Source organism: Phoxinus phoxinus, assembly GCF_949152265.1.
Source record: "Phoxinus phoxinus genome assembly, chromosome: 11".
NCBI lineage: Eukaryota > Metazoa > Chordata > Actinopteri > Cypriniformes > Leuciscidae > Phoxinus > Phoxinus phoxinus.
In genome coordinates this window covers 4,791,953-4,818,020 of record NC_136886.1, presented here as the reverse complement: position 1 = coordinate 4,818,020, position 26,068 = coordinate 4,791,953, and the positions used below count along the sequence as shown (strand labels likewise).

Sequence of the window (26,068 nt, the reverse complement as noted above, 5' to 3'; positions counted from 1 at the left end):
ACCTAACAACAAACACTTGCTTGTATATACTGTGTGTTAATCTGTATATTAATTTTTGTTCTGCCTTGTCGTTTGTTCGTCATCTTTGATTTATTTTTCTTCGCTTCTGCTATGATCAAAAGACATCCGCTCTTCCATTGCCTGTTCCTGCATTTTGGGGGCGGAGCAATGAAGTGTTTGTGTGGGTTGATTTCAAATATCAACATTGTTCAAAAATGATTCTCAGAAATCGCTTACTGCACCTTTATGTTAGCATTCTTTGACACGCTTTATTCTTAAAATGATCCTTTGCACGGTAAGTGGGTTTTAAAATGAATTATGAATGTTAAACGAATTGGGAATATTGCAAATGTAAATGCCACTCCAGGCAGGTGACAGATTCAACTGTGTGTCACGGTGCAATCGTCAAACTTGTTCTAAATACAGATGGCCTTTCGGAAGGCAAAGCTTTACCTTTACATGTGACAAGGGTTGTCAAACCCTTCCTGTGACAGTATGGGAGGACAGGAAAAAAACAAAAATTAAACTAACATACAAGAATAGTCCTCATTATAATGGAACGCCCCACCAGAAGTGTCACTACCTCCGTCTGTTGAGGAGCAGGACACATTGGCGTGACAAGGGGGTTTCACGTATTTTCAAAGTTGTTTACAGTCATTGTTGCTGCTCCTCTCAGCTCTTTCGCAACGTTTCTCTGTGACAGTTGACTCAGCCCCGCGCACACCGGTTATATTTGGGCTCTTGAATGTCACAGAGAAATTGTGCGGATATATCATCCCTTCGTGTACAGTCACAAAGCCACCTAAAGCTGGCGGATGAGCAGAGCCCGTGTGCTGCCTTTTACCCACGACTCGCAGAGATCTGCAGGGAACACGGGGTCGACGGATCAAGCGTCCTTCAAGTTCGCCCGAATAGTTCAGCTGAAAGAAATTAGGAGGCATAGGAATACAAACAGAGAGATGGACAGAGATCCAGAGTGTCCGCACAGGCAGATGGATGCGTGGGGGAGCCATTGTTTAACCTGATAGCAGTGACCCATGAAATGTTCCCGCAAGCTGCTAAATGAGGCCCAATCAGATTCTCTACATCTGTGGAATGGATTCAAATAGTAAAATGTGCTCAAAATATTCCAAAAATACGTCATAAAGGAGGAGGCAGAGGATGTATAGAGCTTTGTGAATGACAGGCGGTCCAATTCTGCTGAGCTTTCAGTGGGTGCAGATTCTGTGTGGGCCATCATGTAGGAAAACCTCAACAGACACAATAATATATCTTCAATAACGGGTACACTTTTTAACAAAGGACAATAAACTAACAGCATGATCTAACAATGACCAATTTATACATCATAAATCCACTGTATATCCAATCCATATATACTTTTATACACTAAATAAATTAGGCTTTACTATTTTTTATTCAGCAAAGATTCATTACACCGATCAAAAGTGAAAGTAAAATGAATGAAACCATGATCCTTTTTAGAGGAATAGAAAGACGTGGCAAGGGTGTTTTCAACATCAATAATAATGTTTCTTGAGCAGCAAATCAGTATAATAGGATGATTTCAGAAGGATCGTGACACTAAAGACTGGAGTATATATAAAATATTTTAACCCATACAAATTTGAACTAAAAATATCTAGATTTTTGTGGCAAACTCATGACAGAGCATGCTCAAATTTCTCATTCATTCTCATGTAAAATGCATATGAATTTTTCATCTAACCAGGCACTGGATATTCCCGCAATGTAAGTGTTCACTTTCAAGTGTTTGCCTGGGAATACCCTGTAAACGAGGCATAAATTCACAATAGCATCACAAAGTTTGAAATCGTTCTGAGTAAAGTATTAATGTTCTTTTTTAAAGAACAGCAAATCTGAGATATTAGAGATCTAGGCTTAACTGTGCCGAACATCCGGACTCTAGACCAACTCTAAAGGATCTCAAGAGTCGAGATGTTTTTCAGTTTGACTGCAGCACTTAACAGTCAGTCATCTTTCTGAGGCTAAGGCCAACATTTCACCCAGGAGGGAAGTGTTAAGTGTAATCCCACTCAGCAAGACCCCAAGAGCAGCTGCTTCACAGAAAACCATGCCCATTATGTTTGACATTTCTCATCAGCCTCTCGCTGGAAAACCACGGGAGAACTCTTGTGAGGTTCTTTTATATTTATTCCAGTTATTTATTAATTACTTTGTGCTTTCACAGGGGTGTCATTTCATGGAGCACTCAGCTTTACCACAAAGGCCTTTGGCCATTTTGTGGTGTACCAGGTTTTATGAAGCTCTGACAGATACTTTCAGGTTACAAACTGTACTTTCTGCGGCAGACGTATGCTTCCAACAAACTTTCAATCTTCAAAGTTGAACAAACTCAACGTCATGTGGACGACATCTACTTCCCTCTCAGCTATAGAAAAAAAGTGTAGAGTATTTGTACAATTTAAGCCTATGGGGTCAATGAACTGTTAGGCTTAAAAGCACAGCTAATTTTTTTTAAAGCACTTATAATAATTATTCCATATAGAAATAAATGCAATGTGAGCTGTAAAGTTTTTTAAATGATACAATTAGTCATGAGACTACTTTTCAGAAAGGAGAAACCAGGGTCAGTCGGGGGCCAGTTCTTCTCTGGCCAACGAACGAAGTGTATGATTCAGGCAGCATTACAGGTCAGAAGTCAGATTGGATCAGAACACTCACAATATTTATCCAGTTCCATCTGGTCATCACGCCGGTACGGAGACGAGTTTGTTGAGGTGTCCAGAGACCTTCACTGGGCCGATGAGGCTGGCACTTCAGGGATGCGTTGTGGTCGTGTCCAGGCGCAGGTCCACCGTCTGATCTGGATACGACCCGCATCCGGCTGACTTCAGTAAACCTCGGAATAAATGGAAAGACTAACATTAGCGTAGATGCCATTCTCCTTATGATGTAACGAGTACATCAGGTGTTATAGGAAGTGTCCCCGGTTCCAGCTGACCTAATCTATGCAGCCAAATAATAATATAACTGATTTTAATAATAGAAATGTATAATGTTCTATGTGTATGCCAGGAAAAAGAGATGTGTTTTTAGTCTATATTTAAACTGACAGAGTGTGTCTGCTACCTGGACAATGTTAGGGAGACTGTTCCAAAGTTTTGGTGCTAAATAGGAAAATGATCTACCACCAGCAGATGATTTTGATATTCTAGGTATTATCAATTGGCCAGAATTTTGAGATCGCAGTAGACGCGAAGGACTATAATGCGTTAAGAGCTCGCTCAAGTACTGGGGAGCTAAACCATTTAGTGCTTTGTAGGTAGTCAGCAATATTTTTAAAGTTATACGATGTTTAATAGGGAGCCAATGCAGTGTTGACAGAACCGGCTAATATGGTCATACTTCCTGGTTCTGGTAAGAACTCTAGCTAATGCATTTTGAACTAGCTCGAGTTTGTTTGTTAAGTGTGCAGGGCAACCACCCAGTAGAGCATTACAATAATCTAGCCTTGAGGTCATGAACGCATGAACTAACTCTTCCGCATTTTTCATTGAAAGCATATGTCGTAATTTAGATATATTTTTAAGATGGAAGAATGCGGTTTTACAGATGCTAGAAACGTAACTTTCAAATGAAAGATTGGTATCAAAGAGCACAGCCAGGTTTCTAACCGACGACGAAGACTTAACAGAGCAGCCATCCATTGTTAGACAGTAGCTACTCTAGGTTATTAAGTGAGAACGTTTTTTGGCCAATAATTTTAATCTGTTCAAGGCAAATAAACTACTGGTTATGTATTACTGACCATCCTAGTTTTTCTTTACAACATTTAAAGGTATGTCCTTTAAATGTACAAAATTGAAACAATAAGTCAAGGCATGATCATGGGTGTATCATCATATCCATCATCACACATGTCACTTAAACGCGTGTACAGAGTGGGATAGGTTCGTTGTCACAACAAGGTGAAAAAGGTTTACACGGAGCAGCTAAATCTCCAACCTCCTGGGAATCACCCGTTTAAAACATACTCCGAACAGAGGAGAGTGGCAAAAAGAGAACGCGACAGCTCGTGATTAACCAGAATCAACACTGGCAGATGGCGAGAACTGAGGGATTTGAAATGTCGTAAAAAGCATGTTTATTACTCAACAGGTGAGTAAGGTATTTTATTGAACAGATACATTGTCATATGTAGCTCTCTAACAGAGTTCATTGTAAAGCATTATCTTTTGTGAAGGCTCATTTCATTATGGTTGTTGTAGCGCTGTGCTGGAATACATTTTTTAAGGAAGTAGCGTAAATAATTAATGGTAAAGCTACCGTCTTCAGTTAGTCAGCTTGAGACCCTTTCCATCTAAACTGGTTATATCTCTTTTAAAGGGCTTCTACGTCAGAACGTCGGCCCACTATTGGCCAGCATCACACTCATGACCAGCATCGCCCAATAGTGATCCGACGTTCTGACGTAGAACCCAGAAGCGCTGCACTGTTTACACTACGTCAGCATAGGAGAATGACATGGAAGAGAAGAGATTGTTGAATAAAGTCGTTTTATTTGTTTTTTTGCGCACAAAAAGTATTCTCGTCGCTTGATAAACTTAAAGGGTTAGTTCACCCAAAAATGAAAATAATGTCATTAATGACTCACCCTCATGTCGTTCTAAGCCCGTAAGACCGCCGTTCATCTTCGGAACACAGTTTAAGATTAGATTTAGTCCGAGAGCTTTCTGTCCCTCCATTGAAAATGTATATACGGTATACTGTCCATGTCCAGAAAGGTAATAAAAAAATAATCAAAGTAGTCCATGTGACATCAGTGGGTTAGTTAGAAGTTTTTGAAGCATCGAAAATACTTTTTGGTCCAAAAATAACACAAAATAAGACTTTATTCAGCATTGTATTCTCTCCCGGGTCTGTTGTGAATCTGCGTTCAGGACTCCGCAGTGACGCTGCTGACGGAAGACGCTGCTGACGTGTTATCTGGTGCGCCCGAGCTTCGTTTACAGTCTGAGGGAGACGCACGCTATATTCAAGCTATTCTACATTGTTTGCGTGGATATCATTTTTTTAATGGTGCGTAAATGTGCATGTCGCGGATGAGACACTTTTACAGCGTGCGTTTCCCTCAGACTGTAAATGAAGCTCGGGCGCACCAGATAACACGTCAGCAGCGTCTTACATCAGCAGCGTCACTGCGGAGTCCTGAACGCAGATTCACAACAGACCCGGGAGAGAATACAATGCTGAATAAAGTCTTATTTTGTGTTATTTTTGGACCAAAAAGTATTTTCGATGCTAGGAAAACTAACCCTTTTTGGGTAAACTAACCCTTTAAGCCCAGTAGTGAATGTTTTATGAGAAGTAAGATAATATTCATCCGCACAGTCACGCCGAGCCGAAGCACAACCAAAACAATGTTCTTCCACAAAATGCCTGCAGTTTTGTTTTCTTAACCAGATTTCTTAACCATAATTATTATTATCCTGTAGTAGCTCAAACAAGCACGGCGCTAGAATTGCTGAGATCATGGGTTTATTTCCAGGGAATTCATGAAATTAATAAAATGTGCACTTTGAATGCAATGCAAGTCGCTTGATGTATATGTATATATAAGCAACAGTAAAGAAAGTGAAAATCCTAGCCAATTTGGCATCACAACAAAACCACTGAACAGAAGACAGAGGTCTGTGTCAAGTAAATGTAATTTCTTCCTGTGAGAAGTAATAGCAGGAGGGAGAGCGAGAGAGAGAGAAGGAAGCGGAAATAGAAATGGTGTGATAGTGAAATAGAAACGTGACACTGAACCAAAAAGATAATTGGAAAAAAAAAATGGTTCCAAATCTGTATGTTCTTATCTACTGTTGAACACAAATGTTGACATTTTTGAAGAACTGTTACACAGCTCTTGCCATACACCAACAGTTCATACACTCTAAAAAATGCTGGGTTGTTTCAACCCAATTTTGGGTCAAATATGGACAAACCCAGTCATTGGGTTACATTTTTAAATTACATTTTTATCCTAAAAATTTTAACCTTTAACCTTTGGGTTTGTCCAAATTTGACCCAAAGGGTTTGGAACCATAGATTATTTAAAAAAAAAAGTTTTATCTTTAATAACAAATGTAGGGCGGGGCTTGATTTTGTCCATGAGGAATTGATTGGATGGTTGTGGTTTGCTATTGGTAGATCTCATGTGAGTGACAGGTTGCCCCGCCCTCGCGCCAGGAAACACGTCATCAGAGAAGAGGGAAGTTATTTTGATTAAAGTTTACGAGGGAACGTGATTTAAAAAAAAGTTATGTGAAAGGATAAATAATTTATAATAAATACTACAATATTCAATAGTTATATGGTGACTAAGGAAATGCAGGGGTTTGTGTGATAATGAAAAGCAAATTAATTCATTTTTAAATAAATAACTTTTAAATAAAAATCGATCATATAAAGATCATATAAAAATCGATCATTTTTTATTTGTTAAAATAAAAATAAAATCACAGAACTGTGAACTTGCAAATGTGTTAATAAATTATTGAAATATTAACTTAAAATCTCAGAGGGTACTTCAAGAAAATATTTTGCCTGGGGCTTGACTGACAAAAACTGTTTAGGAATCTCTGCTTTAAACAATTTCTATGAAAATGACCTTGCTTTTGATTTAGTTTTTTGAATATTCGATTTTGATGAATCATTTAATGAAAAATGATGGTAACATACATACGTTATGTTAGGAGCACAGTCTTGCAAAAAATAAACTGCATTTACAGTACAACCAACTTTAATGCTGTATTGTGTCAAACAGAACTTTAAACGAGGTAGAGCAAGACTGTTATCTATTGGGAATTGATTGTGAAAATGTGGGTGTAACATAACATAAATCAATGAATCGTTTAGAACAAGTAAATGGGGACAATTTTGATTTCAAAGGCAAAATAATGTCCCAAAAACCAACAGCTGGTAGTAAACTGCCATTAAGTGAATAAATATAAAAATATTAATATGTTTAAAGAATAAACAAGACCTGCCTGTAAATCTCTCTTAGATGTGTCTAGTGACAACACCAGAGCAAATATGAAGTAACCACCTTGCCATCTACAGGCCAAAATATGTCATATGGAGTACAAATGTGTAAAGGAACATGAGATGCATTTAAATACACAGGCACAGTCCAGCTAAGAACATCTACATTTGCAAAGCAAGCTTTTTGGCCAATCAAGCAAACTGTTAGCACTCCTCTTTATCATTCTGTCCTGGATCCCTGGCCATCTTGTCTTTCAGATGCTTGATTTTGAGTGAATAGTACTCTTCCTGAAGCTGTAGGACTCGTTCCTGTCTGCGCAGCACACACATCTCCAGATCGCTCTTTCCTGCTGATTGCGTAGGCGGAGCTGAAACGGTCTCTGTGGTGTTTGATTGGCTGTCATTTGCACTGTTAACTGGCTGAGCGTCCAACACCGGTGCAATCTCAGCTGGAATAATGTATTTCTCCTCTTCCTCCTCCTCCTCATCTTCCTCCTGTGAGATTGCGCTTTCATTCTCAGTTTCAGCTCTGTGAGAGGACAAAGCTGTTAAATTAGCAAAACGGTGATTGGCAAATATATTACACATGGAAATTCTGTCACCCTAATGTTATTCCAAACCCGATGTTATTTTCTCACCGATGCTGAATTTATATGAGCAAAAAATACAGTTTGTGATATATTATTACAATTTAAAATAACTTTTTTCTATTTAAATATTTTAAAATGTAATTTATTCTTGTGACACAACATTGAATTTTCAGCATCATTACTCTTCATTATTCTTCAGTGTCACATGATCCTTCAGAAATCAGTATAATGCTGATTTACTGCTTAATTATTACAAGTGCTCAATTATTTATAATGGTTCTTGTCAATGTAGAAAACAGTTAATAGTTTTTGTGGATTTTTTCAGGATTCTTTGATGAATAGAAAGTTTAAAAGAACAACATTTATTTCTAATAGAAATATTTTGAAGCATTATAAATGTCTTGCGACTGAAGTGATCCCCCGATCAGAAATGACGGGAGGGGTTGTGTCGCTCAGATTTGCTTCTCCCGGTCTGCATTTTCCCCAGACATACGTTCTTCTCTCACACAAAAACAGAATTTCATTCCAAATATGTAAAATTCCACGGAATTCCGCGTTAACACTAGATTCCACGTTAATTTGCCAATTCCGCGATTCCATGATCACGGAAATTATAGGGCCCTACATGCTGCTGGTATCGGTGTATCGATACTGCAGAAAAGCATTGGATATTTCAGTATCGCTACATATCAAATTATCAATATTCTTGACAACACTAAATGATCATGTTGAATGCTTACATTTAGAAAGTTGGACATGATTAGAAATGAAAACAGGACAGCAGAGTTCTGTGGTCATACCCTGGAGAAGCGTACGGAGTCATGTAGCTTGTGCTCGGAAACGTAGAGTGTCCTTGGTTGTGATGAGCGTGTCTGTGGTAAGACGGATGTGAAGGCAGGGCCGGCCGGTGGATAAACTCCCTCAAGAGGTTCCCTTGAAACTCCATCATCTCCTTCCACATGGCCATCAGACTCGCCTGTTCCTCCTTCTGCTCCTCTCGGGCTTCCCTCCGCAGACGTTCCTCATACTCCCTCTGGTTCTGCACATGGAGAGCTTCTTGATGTCGTACTGAGCCAGTAATTGGATGTTTTTTGGCCTTCTTCCTCGCAGGTTGAGCGAAAGCTAAAAATAAGAGCACACAACACAACAGTCTGTTACGAATGAACATCATGATTCACAAACGTTTTTTTGTCCTTTGAATTTCCCTCTGAGATTTTAGGCTAATATTTAAAAAAAGAAACAATATATTTGCATATTCAGTGTTCTCTGATGTCAATTAATGGCCACATGACATGCTGTCAAACCAATAAAATATTTTGGGGTAAGCATTTTATTTTGATTTATTTTTACATTTTATTTAAAAAATGACTGGCTTTATGGGAAACCCAAATCAATCAGATCTTTTTTTATTACTATTAGTATTATTAATTTCAAACCGATTTGCAAAACTTTATTTTTTCAAAAGAATTGTGTTTATATTTCTATTCAAAACACAAAATAACCTTTTTATATATAGGGTACATTTTTGGAAACTTTCCATGGGAAGTTAAGCAGGGGAATTTTGGAAATCTTCCAAGTTGGAAACTTAATGGGAATTTACAGTAAATCATTGGAAATGTAGGGAAATGTATACAAACTATATCATAAACAAACATAAATATAAACATTTTGATTGCAGAGTGACCAGGATCTGTCTGAATCGGACTCATTTCCCCTTTGAATGGAAGCAGAGGAGCTCTTGCCTGGGGGGGTTGCATGTTTTGAGCCCTGGGGAAGCTTTAGGCACTTGACTATATGCTGCTGCATTTTTGTGGCATTCTTAGCATAGGTCTTTGCACAGTATTTGCAAATGTACACATCCTTTCCTTCTACATTGGCTGAGGTGAAATGTATCCAAACATCAGATGGCGCACGTGGCATTGTTCTGTAGAACAAGATTAGAAAAAAGCTTGTAATGAAAACTAATGCAACGCCATGCAGAAGTGTATAGCTAGCCTCTTCAATCGTCAATGAAACTGTATTAGCTAGCTTACATTTAGCATATCTGATTTACTGGCTGGCTAGCTAGCTACTGTATAAACACATTTTGATTTCGTATTTGATAGTTTAACTTTAAGTTACAAATATGTTTACCCTGGTAATGTCATCAAAACTTACTTGACTTGATGTAGTCCTTGGGCTCAAATGAAGTAGTGTGGCTTCAATAGTCCTGCTGTAGTGTCTGTGCAGGAGTCTAGAAATGATCTGAGCATGTGATGGAGGAATGCACAGCGCATGCAGGGGGTGTGGCCTCAAGAGCTCTGCAGGAAGTAGTGTGCATGTGATTGAGGAAATTCAACTGAATTTGCATTAAATCTGGTTGGTTTAAGATGGTTTTTCCAACTACATCCCTGTTATAGGCTGACCTGCAATTTTGCAAATGTCCAGTTTATTCCCATTAATTCCCATGGAAAGTTTTAAACTTTCAAAACTCCCAGAATTCTGCAACCCTATTTATATCTGAGGTGATAATAATAACTGGACACTACTTGAGGAATTAAACATGCAAAAGAGGTCGTATGACAACCAGACAGCATACTGCAAGCATGCATACTTGATTACAAACTATTTTGAACAACTTTGTGCACATTACTAAGTGTACGCTATGCATTAGGAAGTATAAAGCTAGCATTGTACGTAAAACACAGCCTCCCCTTCAATTATTATTTATTTGGGCAATTAAAAATGTAAATAAACCGTATTGCACATAAAATAGCCAAATTAACATCCAAGTAAGGTCATGTTTTTATGTCATGTTTCTATGTCATGTGTTTTTGTAATTTATTGTAAAGCGACCTTGAGTCTTTAGAAAGGCGCTATATAAAATAAACTTATTATTATTATTATTAGTAGTAGTATTTTCATCCAAAACAAAATAATAATGGTTATATTTTGCTGTAGGCAATCTTTATTGTAAGTTTGATACAATCTGTATTGTAAAAAGCGCTATATAAATAAAGGTGACTTGACTTGACTAGGCTATATCTTTTTCTGTAGTGTGCAATAAGAAAATATCAGTTTACATTTCCAAACATTCCTTTTGCCATTAATTGCAATAATCCAGTGAGATTTTTGTACGCACAAAGAGTCTGACAGCAGCCGGTATGATCTGATCTCACCATCATCATCCGTCCGGGATTACATGAAGAAACAGAAAAAACTGAGACAGACTAAACCCAGAAGAACTGCAGCAACATCTCCATGACACTTGAAGAAACCTCCCTGCAAAGCTACAGTAACGTTACTGTGAAAAGTTTTAGGCACTTGTGTAAAAATGCTGTAAAGTTAGGATGCTTTAAAAATAATGTCACTATCTAATAGATTGTATTTATCAATTAACTTCTATCAACTAAATCAAATCAATATTTGGTGCGTGCACCCTTTGCGTTTAAAACAGCTTTTATCCTAAATAAACGTGCACATAGTTTTTCAGGTAGCTTTGCAGGAAGGTTTCTTCAAGCTCTTGGAGATGTTGCTGCACTTCTTCTGGGTTTAATCTGTCTCGGGTTTTTCTGTTTCTTCATGTAATCACAGACGGACTGGAGGATGGTGAGATCAGATCACACCAGCTGGTTGTCCGACTCCTTGTGCAAACAAAAATATCATTGGATAATTATAATTAATGGCGAAAGGAATGTTTGGAAATGTAAACTGATATTTCCTACTGACACACTACTGCAAAATATATAAATAACGTTAACTAGCTTAAAGCATATTTATTTATTTTTGGTGAAAATACTAACGTGCCTAAGACTTTTGCACAATACTTTATATTCAGTGTTTGTCATGTTTATAATTGCACACTGTTTGCATAGTTTATCATTGCACAGCTCTGTTTCACAGGTTGTGTAGTAAGCGAAATGCAGTGTATAGTGCGCATTATCTAGCATACTGTCTAGACTGCGCAGTATTTAACATGCAGTGCATCAACGCACCTCCTGTCATCATGTCCTCCGTCTCCGCGTCATGACTGACGGACACGTCGATGTCAGTGGATGTGCTCCTGCTCTCATTCCGCGCGTCCTCGATGGATGTACTCTGGGGCTCTTCGAGTTTCACATTATTATGAAGTGTTAAAGTGTTCGTAGGGCGGTTGCAGCCCCATATAGACTTGCAGAGATCATAATAATTCCAGTACACTCTGCCGTGCCCGGTGTTTTTGTGATGCTCGTGGATTTTCAGGAACTTCTGCTTGAGTGTTTTCAGTTTGGTGGTGACCTGCCGCTTGGTTCTGTGGATGCCCTGCGCCCGAAGGAGCCTCGATATTTCGGCGTAAATAAGAGAATCGCGAACGGTCCCGCTGATTTGCCTACTGATTTCTTCGTCCTGTCGGATGTACAGCAGCGCCCTCGTCTCGGTGTCCGTCCAGTTTCTCTCTACTGACATTTCTTCATACATTTCGCGGCGTGGAAACCTTGGGGAATCACGTAACGTTAGGGGGTTCATTGACTCAAACAACCATCAGTTGATTCTACACTCGCGCATCACGCAGGCCTGCAAGTGCATGACGTATGTACGTCACTCGTTCTGAACTTTCTGATTGGCTCAGACTGACGGGCCGCGGCAGCCCTCTAGCGGCAGAACATGAAATATAATCACAAATCGTTCACTTATTTCAATACACAGTAATAATAATTAGGTGCTTTCATTGTGTATTATGCGTTTGTATTAAATTTTTTTTGCCAGATAAATATATTAACCATATTTAGTGTTTTGTTCTTCTTCCCTAATATAATAAAATCCTCATATTTTTGTTTAATCAAACTTGTAGGGTCATTAAATTGTAATATCCCCTCCGGACATGACTTTTGGACACTACTGTAGTTCAGTAACCAAATTAAGAAGAGCCAAACCCTTCAATAAGGGTGCTAAGAGTGGTCAACAATAAAGTTAAAGGATATCAGGGACATTATCCAGAAATCCAGGTAAATCTACATTTATTTTCCTGCAATGTTGCTCAGATGAACGTGAACCCTTAGAGCCCAATTCATTTTGCAGATGCCAAAGTTGACTGAATTGCAGATAAATTAAAATATAATCTAATGTGGGTTTCTGTTTAGATCAGAGCTCTCCAGATCACTATGGCTCAACACTTCCTGCAGAAATGAGCCTGAAAACAGTGTCACATGAGGTCTTCTGAAGCAAGCACAACGTCAATTCCTATAAAAATACAAAAACGAATCTGAGAATTGATAAAACATGTTTTATTGTTATGTACATGCTAAGGCACTGACTGTAGAACAGACCAACAGCTGATTGGTCAAACCAACAAACACAATAAAGATAAATTACAGACAGTCACTGAAAAATAAAACATGTTTTTTTGGGGGAAAACATAATAGTGTGAAGAATTATTTCTAAACTTAAAATATTTAGGGTGTATATGCAAATATTTTAGAAGATGTTCCAAAGCTACAATACAAAGCACCAACTGCAAAGAGATCAACAGTGTTGGACATCGAGTTAGATGAAGCCAACAGAACATAAATGGATAAAATAAACAAGGTTTGTACAAGAATTAAAATTTAAATACCAAATTAACCGTCAATACTGAGAAATACAGATACAGCTTGCTATAGCAAGCTGAGACTGGTCACATGATTTGAAGGGGGAAAAAGCATTTCACTACTAATTTTTGGCATGTGACCAATAAAAGTTACTTGACTGAATAACATGAGCAAAAACAAACAGCAACTGTTAAAAAAACAACAAGTGTTAAGCAAGTTATTGTACACCACACACTCAAGACAATGGAAAAATACATCAAATTTAACATCTAAATGTTAAAATGAACTGTAAACATGACCATTTCAGGAAACAAACAAAAAACTGTTCTGATAAGAGAAAATTAATGAACCTTAAAAGGCATAATACATAATTAATGGAGAGGTGTAGATACCACACATCTGAATATAGAGCTGTACAGAGCATTTGCAGGATGGTTGCAAAACTTTAAAATGACCACACACACACACGCACACGCACACAAAAAAGCCAGGTTAAATTGCCCTGTACATTGTGCCAGTATATAATTTGAATTAAAAACAAAAAAATTCAATCAAATTATTCCATGTGATAAAATGTTCCTTTCATATTGCTACAGAATGTGAGGGGATATAAACGACTGGGAGATTCTTTACATACTTGAGGCCGACTCATCTACTGCAAAAACGATGGTCACATGACTTGATTGCAACAGCTACAGAATATCTCTGTAATAAAGAAACAAATCATAATGAAAGGATGATGCGAATCGTGAAAAAACGTGATAAATGTTTCTTAGATTCAATACAAATCATTTAAGTTTGTACTGATCTCCCTGATGGTGTTGTAAACCCCACATGGGGTTGATCAAAAATCAGTCAAGATGGTTTTTGGCTTTGATGTTGTTGTTCTGTGACATAATTAATGCGCTCGATTCGAAACTGATAAGAGACTGATTGTTGTCGCATCTCTCTCTACATCCTGGAGTCGTTGAGCAGCACATAGGAAGAGTTTTTGGCTTTTTCTTGGGTCTGTGATGAGCCTGGGCGTCCCACAGGTCAGAGACTCGCTCTCTCGCTGACCACATCCTGCAGGCGTTTGAGCAGAACGTCGTCGTTCTCCTGCCGGAGGCATTTAGACGGAGACTCGGTCTCATCGCCATCCATTGTGAACGCCCGCTTCTTGCTCACCCCACCCTGACGGATCATCTGGTTTATGTCACTCAGCTCCTGAAGAGAAAAGTAGAAGGCTTTAACCACAGCCATAACTGAAAAACCTCAATCTATCTATATTATGGAGGTCATTAGGAGTTTGCAAAAAAAAATGATGAAACTAAATTAACTGATTTTTAACTGTAATAATCAGTTATAGAGACTATAATAATGGTACCCAGTTGCATTGTATTTCATTCTATGGACATTTCTCAAATTATCTTCCTTGTGATCGACAGAAGAAAGAAAGGCATACAGGTTTGGAATAAGGATAAATGAATGATGGCAATTTTCATTTTTCCATGGAATTATTGCTGTTGTGACCAACCTTTGATGGGCTGCCAGTGAACTTGTACGTGTAGGCACTGGGGGTGAGACTCGAGCCGTTTTTATGAGGAGAGACAAAGATGGAGTGTCTCTGAGACACACGGCGAGGAGAGAGAGGCTGAGCCCGAACCGATGGGAATGGAGATAATGGAGGAGCCTCCATCTTTATAGAGAAACAGAGAGAAAGCTTGTTTCCAAACGGTCTAATATATTAGATATTAAAGACATGATTTTCAAATGAGCAAGTAATTCACCAACCTTGTTATCAAGCGTGGAATGTGCATATTTGAGAGCAAATGATTTCATCTTTAACACATAAACAGAGTTATAGAACTGGATGAGGTCTCCTCTATTGTCTGATTCGCTGTCAGCCTGTTCCATCCTCTCATTGGCTGCTAACATAAACATAAATAAAAACATTATATATACACAACCATTCAAAGGTTTGGGGTCAGAACGATTTTTTGTTTTTGAAAGGAGTCTCTTATGCTGCTCACAAAGGCATTTATTTGATTAATATATAGTAAAAACAGTGAATTTTCAGCATCATTACTCCAGTCTTCAGTGTCACATGATCCTTCAGAAATCATTCTAAAATGCTGATTTGGTGCACAAGAAGCATTTCTTATTATTATCCATATTATATCCTTTAAAACAACCTTTTGACCCCAAGCATTTTGAATTACACTACTTTTGAACATTAGTGTAATATTGTGTTTTAAAAAAAACATCTGGGACTTTGTCTACATCATCCTTACACTGGTCTGCTGGCGGATCCACCTCCATGTTCTCATCTGCCAGCTGCTCTCTGGGACGCCTCTTCAGTAAAACACTGCGGTACACCTACAAACACACAAACAGGATGTTGTGGATGCCTCATCACAGCTCAAATTCCAAGCTTCTTGACATTAGGAAGCTGGGGCACGCAACCATCTTGTACCTTTGTCAATAATATATATGTGCAATTCCACATTGCAGGTTTGAAAAGATACTCACGTGACTGTGGGCCTGAGGCTGGGTTCGGTAGCATTTCATAATGTCCTGAAAAGTGTGCTCTTCTTTAGTTATCTGCAGAAGAAGAAAGTGAATAAATTTTTTTATTTGATATTCGTTTGATATTATATTTTCATCTGATGATTAGAGAATTCTTCAGCAATATACATGTTCAAAAGTTTGGGGGCAATATTTTTTTTAAAGAACTGAGAAGATTGGTCCCACTTTATATTAAGTGGCCCTAATACCTGTGAACTAACATGGTAACTACATGTGTAAATAGTATGTAACTACAGTGTAAGTACACATTGGTACATAGTATCTAGAACTGTATTATTAGTGTAACTACACGTATGTAACAACCCACGTAATGGTATGTGTAAGTACAAATGTGTAACAGGACATTGGTAACAACACTTTTTTCAGTGTAACAGGAATTATGTAACTACATTTTGTAACAACATGTAGCCTATTTGTTGTTCCACTTCCACATGCAGTCTTAGATACTGCAGTTACCAGTTGATGTACACAACAATTACCTTAACAATTACACTTTATATTAAGTGGACAGTTCCTTAGGAGTTACCATGTAACACTGGTATCACAAGGTGAAACTTTAGTTGTAATTCAACATTAGTCCTGCCAGTCATAAATACATGTATTCCAACTGGTAACTGCAGTATCTAAAACTGCATGTGGAAGTGGAACAACAAATAGGCTACATATTGTTGTTACAAAATGTAGTTACATAATTACTGTTACACATGTGTACTTACTGAAGTGAAAAAAATGTTGTTACCAATGTCCTGTTACACATTTGTACTTACACATACCATTCTGAGGGTTGTTACATATGTGTAGTTACGCAAATGTTACAGCTGTAGATACTATGTACTAATGTGTGCTTACACTGTAGTTACATACTATGCACACATGTAGTTACCATGTAAGTTCACAGGTATTAGGGCCACTTAATATAAAGTGGGACCAGAAGGGGTATCTGATAAAATGTTACAGTAAAGACATTTAAATTGTTACAAAAGATTTATATTTCAAATGAACGTTGTTCTTTTGAACTTTCTATTCCTAAAAAAATCCTGGGAATTGTTTTTGATGTTTCCACAAAAACTGCACAACTGTTTTCAACATTGATAATGATAAATGTTTCTTGAGCAGCAAATCAGCATATTAAAATGATTTATGAAGGATCATGTGACACTGAAGCCTAATGAGTAATGATGCTGAAAATTCAGCTTTCCATCACTGGAATAAATTAAATTTTTAAATATATTAAAATAGAAAAACGTTATTTTAAATTGCAATAATATTTCACAATATTACAGTTTATACTGTAATTTTGATCAAATAATTGTCGGCATAAAAGACATTTCTAGTTCTGCATCTAGAAGATGTACCTTCGATATAATGTAGACGGCACAGAGCAGCAGCTGGTCCAGGTGTCTGTCCTTCATCAGGTCAGTGCAGTGCAGCAGAGAATGCTCGAAACACGTCCAGATCTTGCCTCGCAGCTCTGAGGAGATATCCAGCTTCAGACACAGGTCTCGCAGGCGCACGCTGGCTAAATGATACACCTGAAAGAACGAGCAACACAATTATGCACTTCAGCTAACACAGATCCTCATTCAATACCAGAGATGTCACAGATGGTGGAAGTCAGCAAAGAACACTCTTCCTCACCTTCCTGAAGAACAGCGCGAGGGATCCAGTGCGGCGGGGTTTGCTGGTCACCAGAGGCTGTGTGTCGGAGCTGGCGAGTGGAGCTGCGGGTCGGCTGGGGGAGGCAGTCAGTAAGACATGGCCCGTGAGAGGGTTCATATCATTGGCCTGAAGTTGGATGACTGTGATGCCGCCCATCTCGTTTTTCATCACTAAAGGATACGGAACACCAGCACATCAAAAACTAAATCGAACAAACATCTTTTTGGAAAATGTTTTGCTTGCTATAAAAAAAAAAGAGAGTAGTACTCGGCAGTGGAATAGTGAGCTGCTGGCCGTTTATGGTTGCCATGGAGAGGACAGTCGTTGTGGCGGTGGTGTTCTGGTTGTTTTCCATGGAGTTGGGGATGATTTTGATGGGAGTGACTGAGATTCTTTTCACTGGGGACTGTGGTGGAACTTCGTCACCAAACAAGCGTCTCTTAGCGCTGCCAGCCGCTGGAGAGCTGTAGCGATCGTGGAGAGAGAGGGGAGATTGAGGGATGTCTAAGAGAGAAAGGACAAAAGTGTTATTCAAATGAGAACATCTGATTCAATATTCAAAGAAAGCATTAAAGCCAATCTAGGATGGAAAAAAATATCAGGGAGGCTTTTATGTGGTTTTAAGTCGGTTAGTTTTGAGGTCGTGTATGCTTAGGGGGAAAAAATTTAAATGACAAATTAAATATAATAAATACCAAAAAGTACACAATATATACATTTTAAAATGGTAAATGGATCGAATATGTTCATAATAAAGTTTTTTTTGTGCTATCAAATGCTCTCTAGAATATCCTTCCCCTTTAATTAGAAACATTCAAAGGGTCTTAAAGCCAAGCATCATTTTGAGTCGTATAGTACCTTTGCGCGCGCTGGAGCCCAGACCTGTGCGGACCTCCCTGATGCGAGGGTGGATGATGGGGGATAGCGCTACCAACGGTAGGTGAGTGGGACCGCCTGCATTGTTGCCCGTGTCAAAACTATTGGAAAAATTTACCTAAGAGACACACACAAAATAGGTAATATCTGTTATTTAAATGACCCCCATGACGCTTATCTGTTCTCCCAACAATGTAGTTTGTGAGTGTGTGTATACCTCTTCCACAGTAGGGATTTTATTGTTAGATTTGTTAAGCGCGTTCCACAGGGCCGAGTCTCTAGTCCAGGCTTTGCTTTCCAGGACCTGCTCCTCGATACTGTTCAAATGCTTCACCATGTCTCGGGACAAACCCTCCTCAGAGCGGATGAACACCTCAATCACCTACACAAACACATCATGAACATTTACTGTGTTTCAGTTTCCTTTAAAAGCACAGTTTTGTTGTGATCTTCAGAGACACATCCATATCTACACTGCAATGTGATGTAATAGTACACTAAAAACTCTAACAAGAATAAAAACCACACCCTAAAACTGAAGCGTGTCTCTGCAAGCAGATAATGAGCTGACACTAGTGGTTCATCGGATCACAAAACTCATGGTTCAGATCATAATATAGTTTTTGTGTCACGGATCGGATCATAAAAACGGATCAGCAAAAAAAAGGAGGGGGGTTAGTTTTGTTAGTTACTAACAAAACTAACACACAAAACGAATGCCTGTATACTAATTACAAGCATAGATAAACACAATATAACAAAGTTACAAATAATGTACGGTCTAAATAGTTTTCAGTATTGTTTACGCCTAAATGTATAATAACACTATAGTATTCACTGTATGAATTAAATATAGATTAAAGCTGTCTTTTGTTGATTGATTAACATTAATGACACAGACAGCAGCAGGTATTTATAGGCTGCTGTCACTTTAAGACCTAATGCACGGATCAAATATGATACACATACGTTCACTTAAGACATAACAGACTGTGTTTACAAGAATACTTGCCGAGATGAGTATTTTGAGATAATTGTGTGTGTAAGTGTCTGTTCAAGTGCAAGGACATGCAAAAGAGGAATCAATTTAAATTACTTAAATGTGTTACCTGTCAAGAAAAAAACATGTGCAAATTATAAACTTGCAATTAAACTTTTGCAATTAATACGCGAATCACATGCGTGCCAAATCATGGGGGCTGGTCCGTACGGATCACGCATCAACTACGATCCTAGCTGACACCGTTCAGTACCTTGTAAAAGTAGAAAGGTGGGATCTGTAAGATTTCCAGTATCCATGGGAAGGTTCTTTGAGAGCTGTACGCAAACAGCACCACCTCCAGACAGCACGCCAACAGAGAGCAATGGAGCACCTCCTGCTCTAACAGGACCTGATAGAGATCAGGAGGAGAGAGGAAGAGGTGACAATCTCACACAAAAGCAGACAGTGAGAGCTGTAGATATAGAAAAATCCATTTTCCTCTTACTGTTTGGTGATATAAACAGTGAAGAGTTAAAATTGACTAGCATATTTATTTTATTTAGCAGGCATGGAGACTTACCGCCATATCTTTGCCCTGTAATCTCTTCATCTCCAGAGTCATGATATTCTCCAGGATCTTGAAGTACAAGATCTCTGCCAGCTTCAGACGATTCTCTGCAAAATCTACACACAGAAACCTGCACTCAGTAACATGATAAAATGTGAGGCTTTTCAGAACAGTTCGGTTTTTTTAGATGTGCAGCATGTCTGACCCATATGTGATCCTGGCAGGTCATCTGTGGGTTTGGTGTAGGCCTGTTTAAATATCTCTCCCATAGTCTTCACTCGGTTCAGAATGGATTCAGTGGGATTTCGAGAGCAGGAACTATAAAATAATGGCAAAAATAAAACACAAAATCTCTATAAGAAAACATCATGATGGGTTATGCATGCTCAGATGGATGTGCAATTTTAAAAAAATCAAACTATTTGTGCATGGTTTGGTTTTGGCTTTGATACTTGCTTAAATATTTGGACCAGAGCATCACTTGGTGCGTTTCGTAGGCCGGACACCATGCTCTGTAGTCGGCTCACACTTTGGGTGGCTGAGGAAACGGGGGTGACCAGCACCTCTTTCTCCTTCAAATACCGTCGACCCGTTAGTGGTGTAGAGGGAGCAAGAGATCGTGTCTACACAAAAACACAGCAGGATAGGTCAAAGGACATACACCACCATTTAAAAGCGTGGGGTCAAAACGTTTTTTTAAAGGATATAATATGGATAAGAAATGCTTCTTGTGCACCAAATCAGCATTTTAGAATGATTTCTGAAGGATCATGTGGCACCGAAGACTGGAGTAAAAAAAAAAAACAGCTTTGCCATCACAGGAATAAATTACATACTACAATATTTACTGTAGAACTGTGTTTTTATCAAATAACGGCAGCCTTGGTGCGAGACTTTTTAAAAATCTCACCGACCCCAAATTTAGATGAAACATCCCTCTATATGAAATAATAAATATGTACACTAAGTTTGACAATCAAGATGTTAAATGTTACTTTAATGTAGCAACGGTAATAGAAAGCTTCAGTACCTTTTCAAAGTGCTGCTGAAGGTTGTTCTCCACCTGCATGCGGGCGGATAGTTGACCTGACGGGGGATCAGCGGTGGATTTGCGAGGTGTGCCGATCTCCTCATCTGCATCGGCCCCCAAAAACACTCGCTCGTCAAAATCCCCCACAGTCAAAACATATTCCTCATACTCACGATTTACGGCTTTACTGAAAAGACAAAAAGATTCATATACAGGTGCATACTGAAAAAAGGCATTCAATTTGATGTGTTTATATGCATTTTGTGTTTAAATAAAAGTCATGGCATATGCTTACTTGTTGTCTTGGAAATTTGGGGTGTCCAGTAATTCAGTCAGAGTGTCAGCATCACCCTTTAATATCTGAGAAAAATAAAGGAATAATTTGAGAATGTGGGAAGCATGACCAAGCTGTAAAGCAGCAATTGTGTTGTTCTAGCAGTGTAGATTGGTTGTAAAAGTGTGTATTCCTCACTTTTTTCTCAAACAGTGTCTTTATGTAGGGTTTGAAGTAGTGCTCCTTTATGCCTTTGGCCTCCACCACCAAACCATCATGCAGTTCACACAACTTGTCAATGACACAGGGCATCTCCTCCAAGTTCTCTGTGTCCTTTGGCAGTCCTACACATTTACATGTTTATTTTTCACAGATACAAATCAACCTTCAAGAGTCTGTAATTGAATCTGATAAACACAATACAGTACTATGACTGGTGATTCAGGATTGTTGTAGAGTGTTGTAAAAGCTTTTAAACCACGAGTATGCCAGTTAGAAATCAATACAATGCAAATTATGTATGATAGAAACACAAACTCCTGAAAATCGGATTAAATTCATATTTTAAAAATCACCTGAAATGAAAGTAAAGTTTTTAGCTCATGTTTTAGTCCTAAATTGTGCCATATGTATGCTAGTGTACTCAAAGTTGACTAAATAAAGTGGACTGAAGTGGTCAAGTGCATTAGTCACTTTAAACGAGTAGCTATTGGGGACAATCGCTTGATATGTTCGGTTGCTTGCCACAACTTCTCAAAACGTAATACAGGAAAGAAAACAGAGGTCATTCATTAGGAGTTATAATAAGTTGTACTGTTTTAAATGCACTAAAACGTCACCTATACAGTCAACAACGCATTAACTTAATCAAAAATATCTCAAAACTAAGTGCACGACCTTGGCTAGTAACTCCTCTAACGCAAGCAATGGGCTTTCTTGTATCTCTGTCTGCCTTTTCAAGGATAATGATTTGTTAACACAAAATCAACAATCAATCAAGGAAACATATTCTCTCACAGCAAGGTGAAGGGACCTTTACCTCTGAAGTGTTGATTGATGAGATCTTTCCTGTTGGAGCACATGAGAGCGTTGCAAAACACCAGGTCCAGACAGCAGAGCAGGAGGTGATAGGAGTTTACCAGGTCATCTCCAATCATGCGGAAATTACCTGGGATAAAGTAGTACAAATCATGTCATTAAGTTTACTATAGCATTCAGATAAGTCAACAAGAACGTTTTGGCCAAATCTGCACGTAGATTAAAATACAGTGGGGTCAGTTAGATTTTTTTTTTTTTTTTTTTTAAAGAAATGAATGCTGTTATTCACCAAGTACATCACAGTCTCCATAAAAATATTAAAGGGTTAGTTCACCCAAAAATGAAAATAATGTCATTAATGACTCACCCTCATGTCGTTCTAAGCCCGTAAGACCTCCGTTCATCTTCGGATCACAGTTTAAGATATTTTAGATTTAGTCCGAGAGCTTTCTGTCCCTCCATTGAAGCTGTATATACAGTATACTGTCCATGTCCATAAAGGTAATAAAAAGATCATCAAAGTAGTCCATGTGACATCAGTGGGTTAGTTAGAAGTTTTTGAAGCATCGAAAATACTTTTTGGTCCAAAAATAAAACAAAATAAGACTTTATTCCGCATTGTATTCTCTCCCGGGTCTGTTGTGAATCCGCGTTCACGACTCCGCAGTGACGCTGCTGACGGAAGACGCTGATGACGTGTTATCTGGTGTGCCCGAGCTTCGTTTACAGTCTGAGGGAGACGCACGCTATATTCAAGCTATTCTACATTGTTTGCGTGGATATCATTTTTTTAATGGTGCGTAAATGTGCATGTCGCGGATGAGACACTTTTACAGCGTGCGTTTCCCTCAGACTGTAAACGAAGCTCGGGCGCACCAGATAACACGTCATCAGCGTCTTACGCCATCAGCGTAACTGTGAACGATTGACAACAGACCCGGGAGAGAATACAATGCTGAATAAAGTCTTATTTTGTGTTATTTTTGGACCAAAAAGTATTTTCGATGCTTCAAAAACTTCTAACTAACCCACTGATGTCACATGGACTACTTTGATGATCTTTTTATTACCTTTATGGACATGGCCAGTATACTGTATATACAGTTTCAATGGACGGACAGAAAGCTCTCGGACTAAATCTAAAATATCTTAAACTGTGTTCCGAAGATGAACGGAGGTCTTACGGGCTTAGAACGACATGAGGGTGAGTCATTAATGACATTATTTTCATTTTTGGGTGAACTAACCCTTTAAGCAGCATGTACTTAACCACAAAAGTACTGAGTAGTGAAAGGTAACTAAGGTTTAGGGGTAGGTTCAAATTTAGTAGATAATCATTACCCCATTAGTGTCATTAATACATATAAAGAATGGTTTCTGTGACACTGAAGTATTGCATTCATTATTACTGTGAATTAATGAACTGATTTATTTTATGTTGTTAATAGCATTGTTTATCTAAAGTGTAATGATGGTCTATGGTTCAAACAGGGAAGGCTTCTTTCAGTCAGCTTACCTTTTGTATACACAAAGAGAGTCCAACAGAACTTGAAGACGTCACTGATGTGGCATGGAAGACGCCTACACAGAAGGAAATACATTTGTAACCATGTTCTTTTTCAAAAGAAAGCTGAGAAAGGCGATAAAAGGCAGGCCGTTTTACCGGTGTTTGCGGCTTCTAGGCAGGCGAGGAGGTTCGCCCTGAGGATTCTGAAACATGTCCAGAAATATTGGCTCAAATTTTCGGAAAATCACTGTCGACACTTCGAAATTGCGCTCTAGTCGACCTATGCGGCTACGGAAATCCTGAGAGAGGTTCGACATGTCCGACCATTTCTTCATCTTGCTGAAGAACTGGATCAAACTAGAAGAAAGACATAACACAACACTCACATCTTAACATACACACCTACATTTATTTGAAATTAAAAGACTTGAATGAATGAAATAAATGCACTTGACATTGATCATATTGTTTCTCTTCTTATTTTTTAAAACTAAAACTTTTACATTGTATAAACTGAGATGACGACAGATGATGTCCATGTCTGTTCGAGGCCCTTACCTGAGCTTGGCTGAGCGCAGGATCCTCGTAAGGGAAACACAGTTGCCCTCCATCACGCCTCGTCCCACTGTAGGGATAGAGCTCTTCCTACAGGCAACATACAGAGAACAGGCCAGCCAGTGCACGACATCACCCTGAGACAACCAAACACATGACAAAAATTAAGATATAAATGTCGTACAGCTGAATTAACCCCATAAAACCTAACGTATCAGTATCATATTTGATACATGAATGTTTATGGCCTCTAAATTACTAACATGATCAAAACTGAAAGACTTGCCCTCTAGTTGACACTTCAATTTTTTTAGCAAGTAAAATGGATTTTAGTATAATGCTAAAATGTCCACCTTCAGGTTATGGTGCATGTGTGTATATGTGTGTTATTAAATACACGTAAAACAACTTTTCATATTGTTAGTAAGTAGCCTAATATTTCAAGATTAACATTTTCTGAACTAAAGCATCTTGATTATATCGATCATTTTCTTCTCAATTATGAGCTCCATATATACACCAGAGCATACTATACATAATAGCATGATGTAAAAAATCTGATACAAAAGAAAAAAAAAATCATATTTGTGAAATAAACTGTTCAGTTTAAAAAAAAAATATTTTATGTCTTTACAGGGTTACCCTTGAATAGTGAACACCACTCGTAAACATGTATAGAGAAGTTTACTATACATAGATCACCTAACTTATATATGACAGTAAACTAATTGTAGAACATTTAAATGTTCCCAGAATTCCCTTGACTTGACTTCCTCATCTTATATTTGTTTACATCATGTGAAGTCTCTGTCGTTTTAGACGCATAACATTAATTCAAGTTTGTTTGTTAGTTGTTTTCTGTTTTGAAAATGGTATCATCTGACATATTTTTTATATTGACCATGATGTTACTTGAAGTAAGTTACTTTAATTGCCATGGCACAATATAGTAAACAAAAACACTGTGGTGATACCATGGTAAACAAATAGAATCAGATGATGGTGCTATGTCACTAAAGTTAGCAAAATATCTTGATACTACTAAGGTATTTTGTATATGTACTATAGTATTCGTGGAAGAGCCATGTAAATAATGTATATTTTATGCTACGCCAAGGAGAGCACCAGTCCCGTAACGTTACCTGTTGCAATCCCTTAACGTTAGACTAGTTAGGGTCTGTAAAGGAAGCTTTACTAGCTGGTAATGGTTATTCGACTATATATCTGCATGAAAACAAGGGTGAGTTGAAGGCAGAGCGCGAGATGACAGCTGTTCCTGTCGTTTGGTTGTTGTGGTAACGTAATGTGAATTAAAGTGTAACCTCTAGCGTGTACGTGTTCCAGATGGAGCTGAAGTTCTGGAGCGCTTCGGCTGCCGTCTCCTCGTCCATATTGAGCTCTTGACAAAGCGCCTCGAGATTCCTCCGTATCGAGCCATCGTCCGATTTAACCGACTCCGAATCAGTTTCATCTCCCCGCATCGCTGTAATCCGTAAAATCCGATAATATCCAAAGAAAAGTGTTTTGGGTAAAACGGAATTGACCCAGAGCGCCGCGGACCTCCTGATGCTATCCCACAATGCCGAGACATACGAATGGCGCGAAAACGGGCTCCTCTCAGCCAATGGCAGAACAGGATGAGATGGCGTCATTACAACAACAAAGACGACAGCGAGGTAGCATGGAGGATTTAAACTACCCCACAGTGTTTACCAATATATTATACAACATGTAAAGGATAAAATACATGCTGTTTTACTTTTGTTCCATACTATTTACCACTTCGTACAGAAATGTAATAATGAGAATTGTCTATGCAATACTATTTGTGAATTTCACAACTGCTCTTATTTTGATCTTA

General features: G+C 38.4%; 2 protein-coding genes across 3 annotated transcripts; both read right to left on the bottom strand.

Annotated features, from left to right (window-relative positions):
- Positions 1-6,434: 6,434 nt before the first annotated feature.
- On the bottom strand, positions 6,435-12,306 carry LOC307007331 (uncharacterized protein). Its single transcript, XM_079629232.1, has 3 exons — positions 11,579-12,306; positions 8,405-8,726; positions 6,435-7,543 (listed from the first exon to the last, which is right to left on the bottom strand). Exons 1-3 carry the CDS (start codon positions 12,087-12,089, stop codon positions 7,219-7,221), a joined length of 1,158 nt encoding a protein of 385 aa, XP_079485358.1. The 5' UTR covers positions 12,090-12,306; the 3' UTR covers positions 6,435-7,218.
- Positions 12,307-12,827: 521 nt separating this feature from the next.
- On the bottom strand, positions 12,828-25,928 carry rbl1 (retinoblastoma-like 1 (p107)). Of its 2 annotated transcripts, none has more exons than XM_079629231.1 (22): positions 25,530-25,928; positions 24,211-24,344; positions 23,809-24,009; positions 23,662-23,726; positions 22,147-22,275; positions 21,306-21,451; positions 21,129-21,193; positions 20,834-21,020; positions 20,260-20,426; positions 20,009-20,121; positions 19,816-19,919; positions 19,507-19,644; positions 18,471-18,635; positions 18,236-18,371; positions 17,645-17,881; positions 17,357-17,547; positions 17,074-17,250; positions 15,662-15,733; positions 15,424-15,508; positions 14,924-15,057; positions 14,667-14,828; positions 12,828-14,356 (listed from the first exon to the last, which is right to left on the bottom strand). In XM_079629231.1, exons 1-22 carry the CDS (start codon positions 25,857-25,859, stop codon positions 14,186-14,188), a joined length of 3,309 nt encoding a protein of 1,102 aa, XP_079485357.1. In that variant the 5' UTR covers positions 25,860-25,928; the 3' UTR covers positions 12,828-14,185. The 2 variants fall into 2 exon arrangements, with proteins under 2 accessions (XP_079485357.1, XP_079485356.1); XM_079629230.1 differs by having other exon boundaries at positions 14,924-15,060; positions 25,530-25,927.
- Between the last annotated feature and the right edge of the window lie 140 nt (positions 25,929-26,068).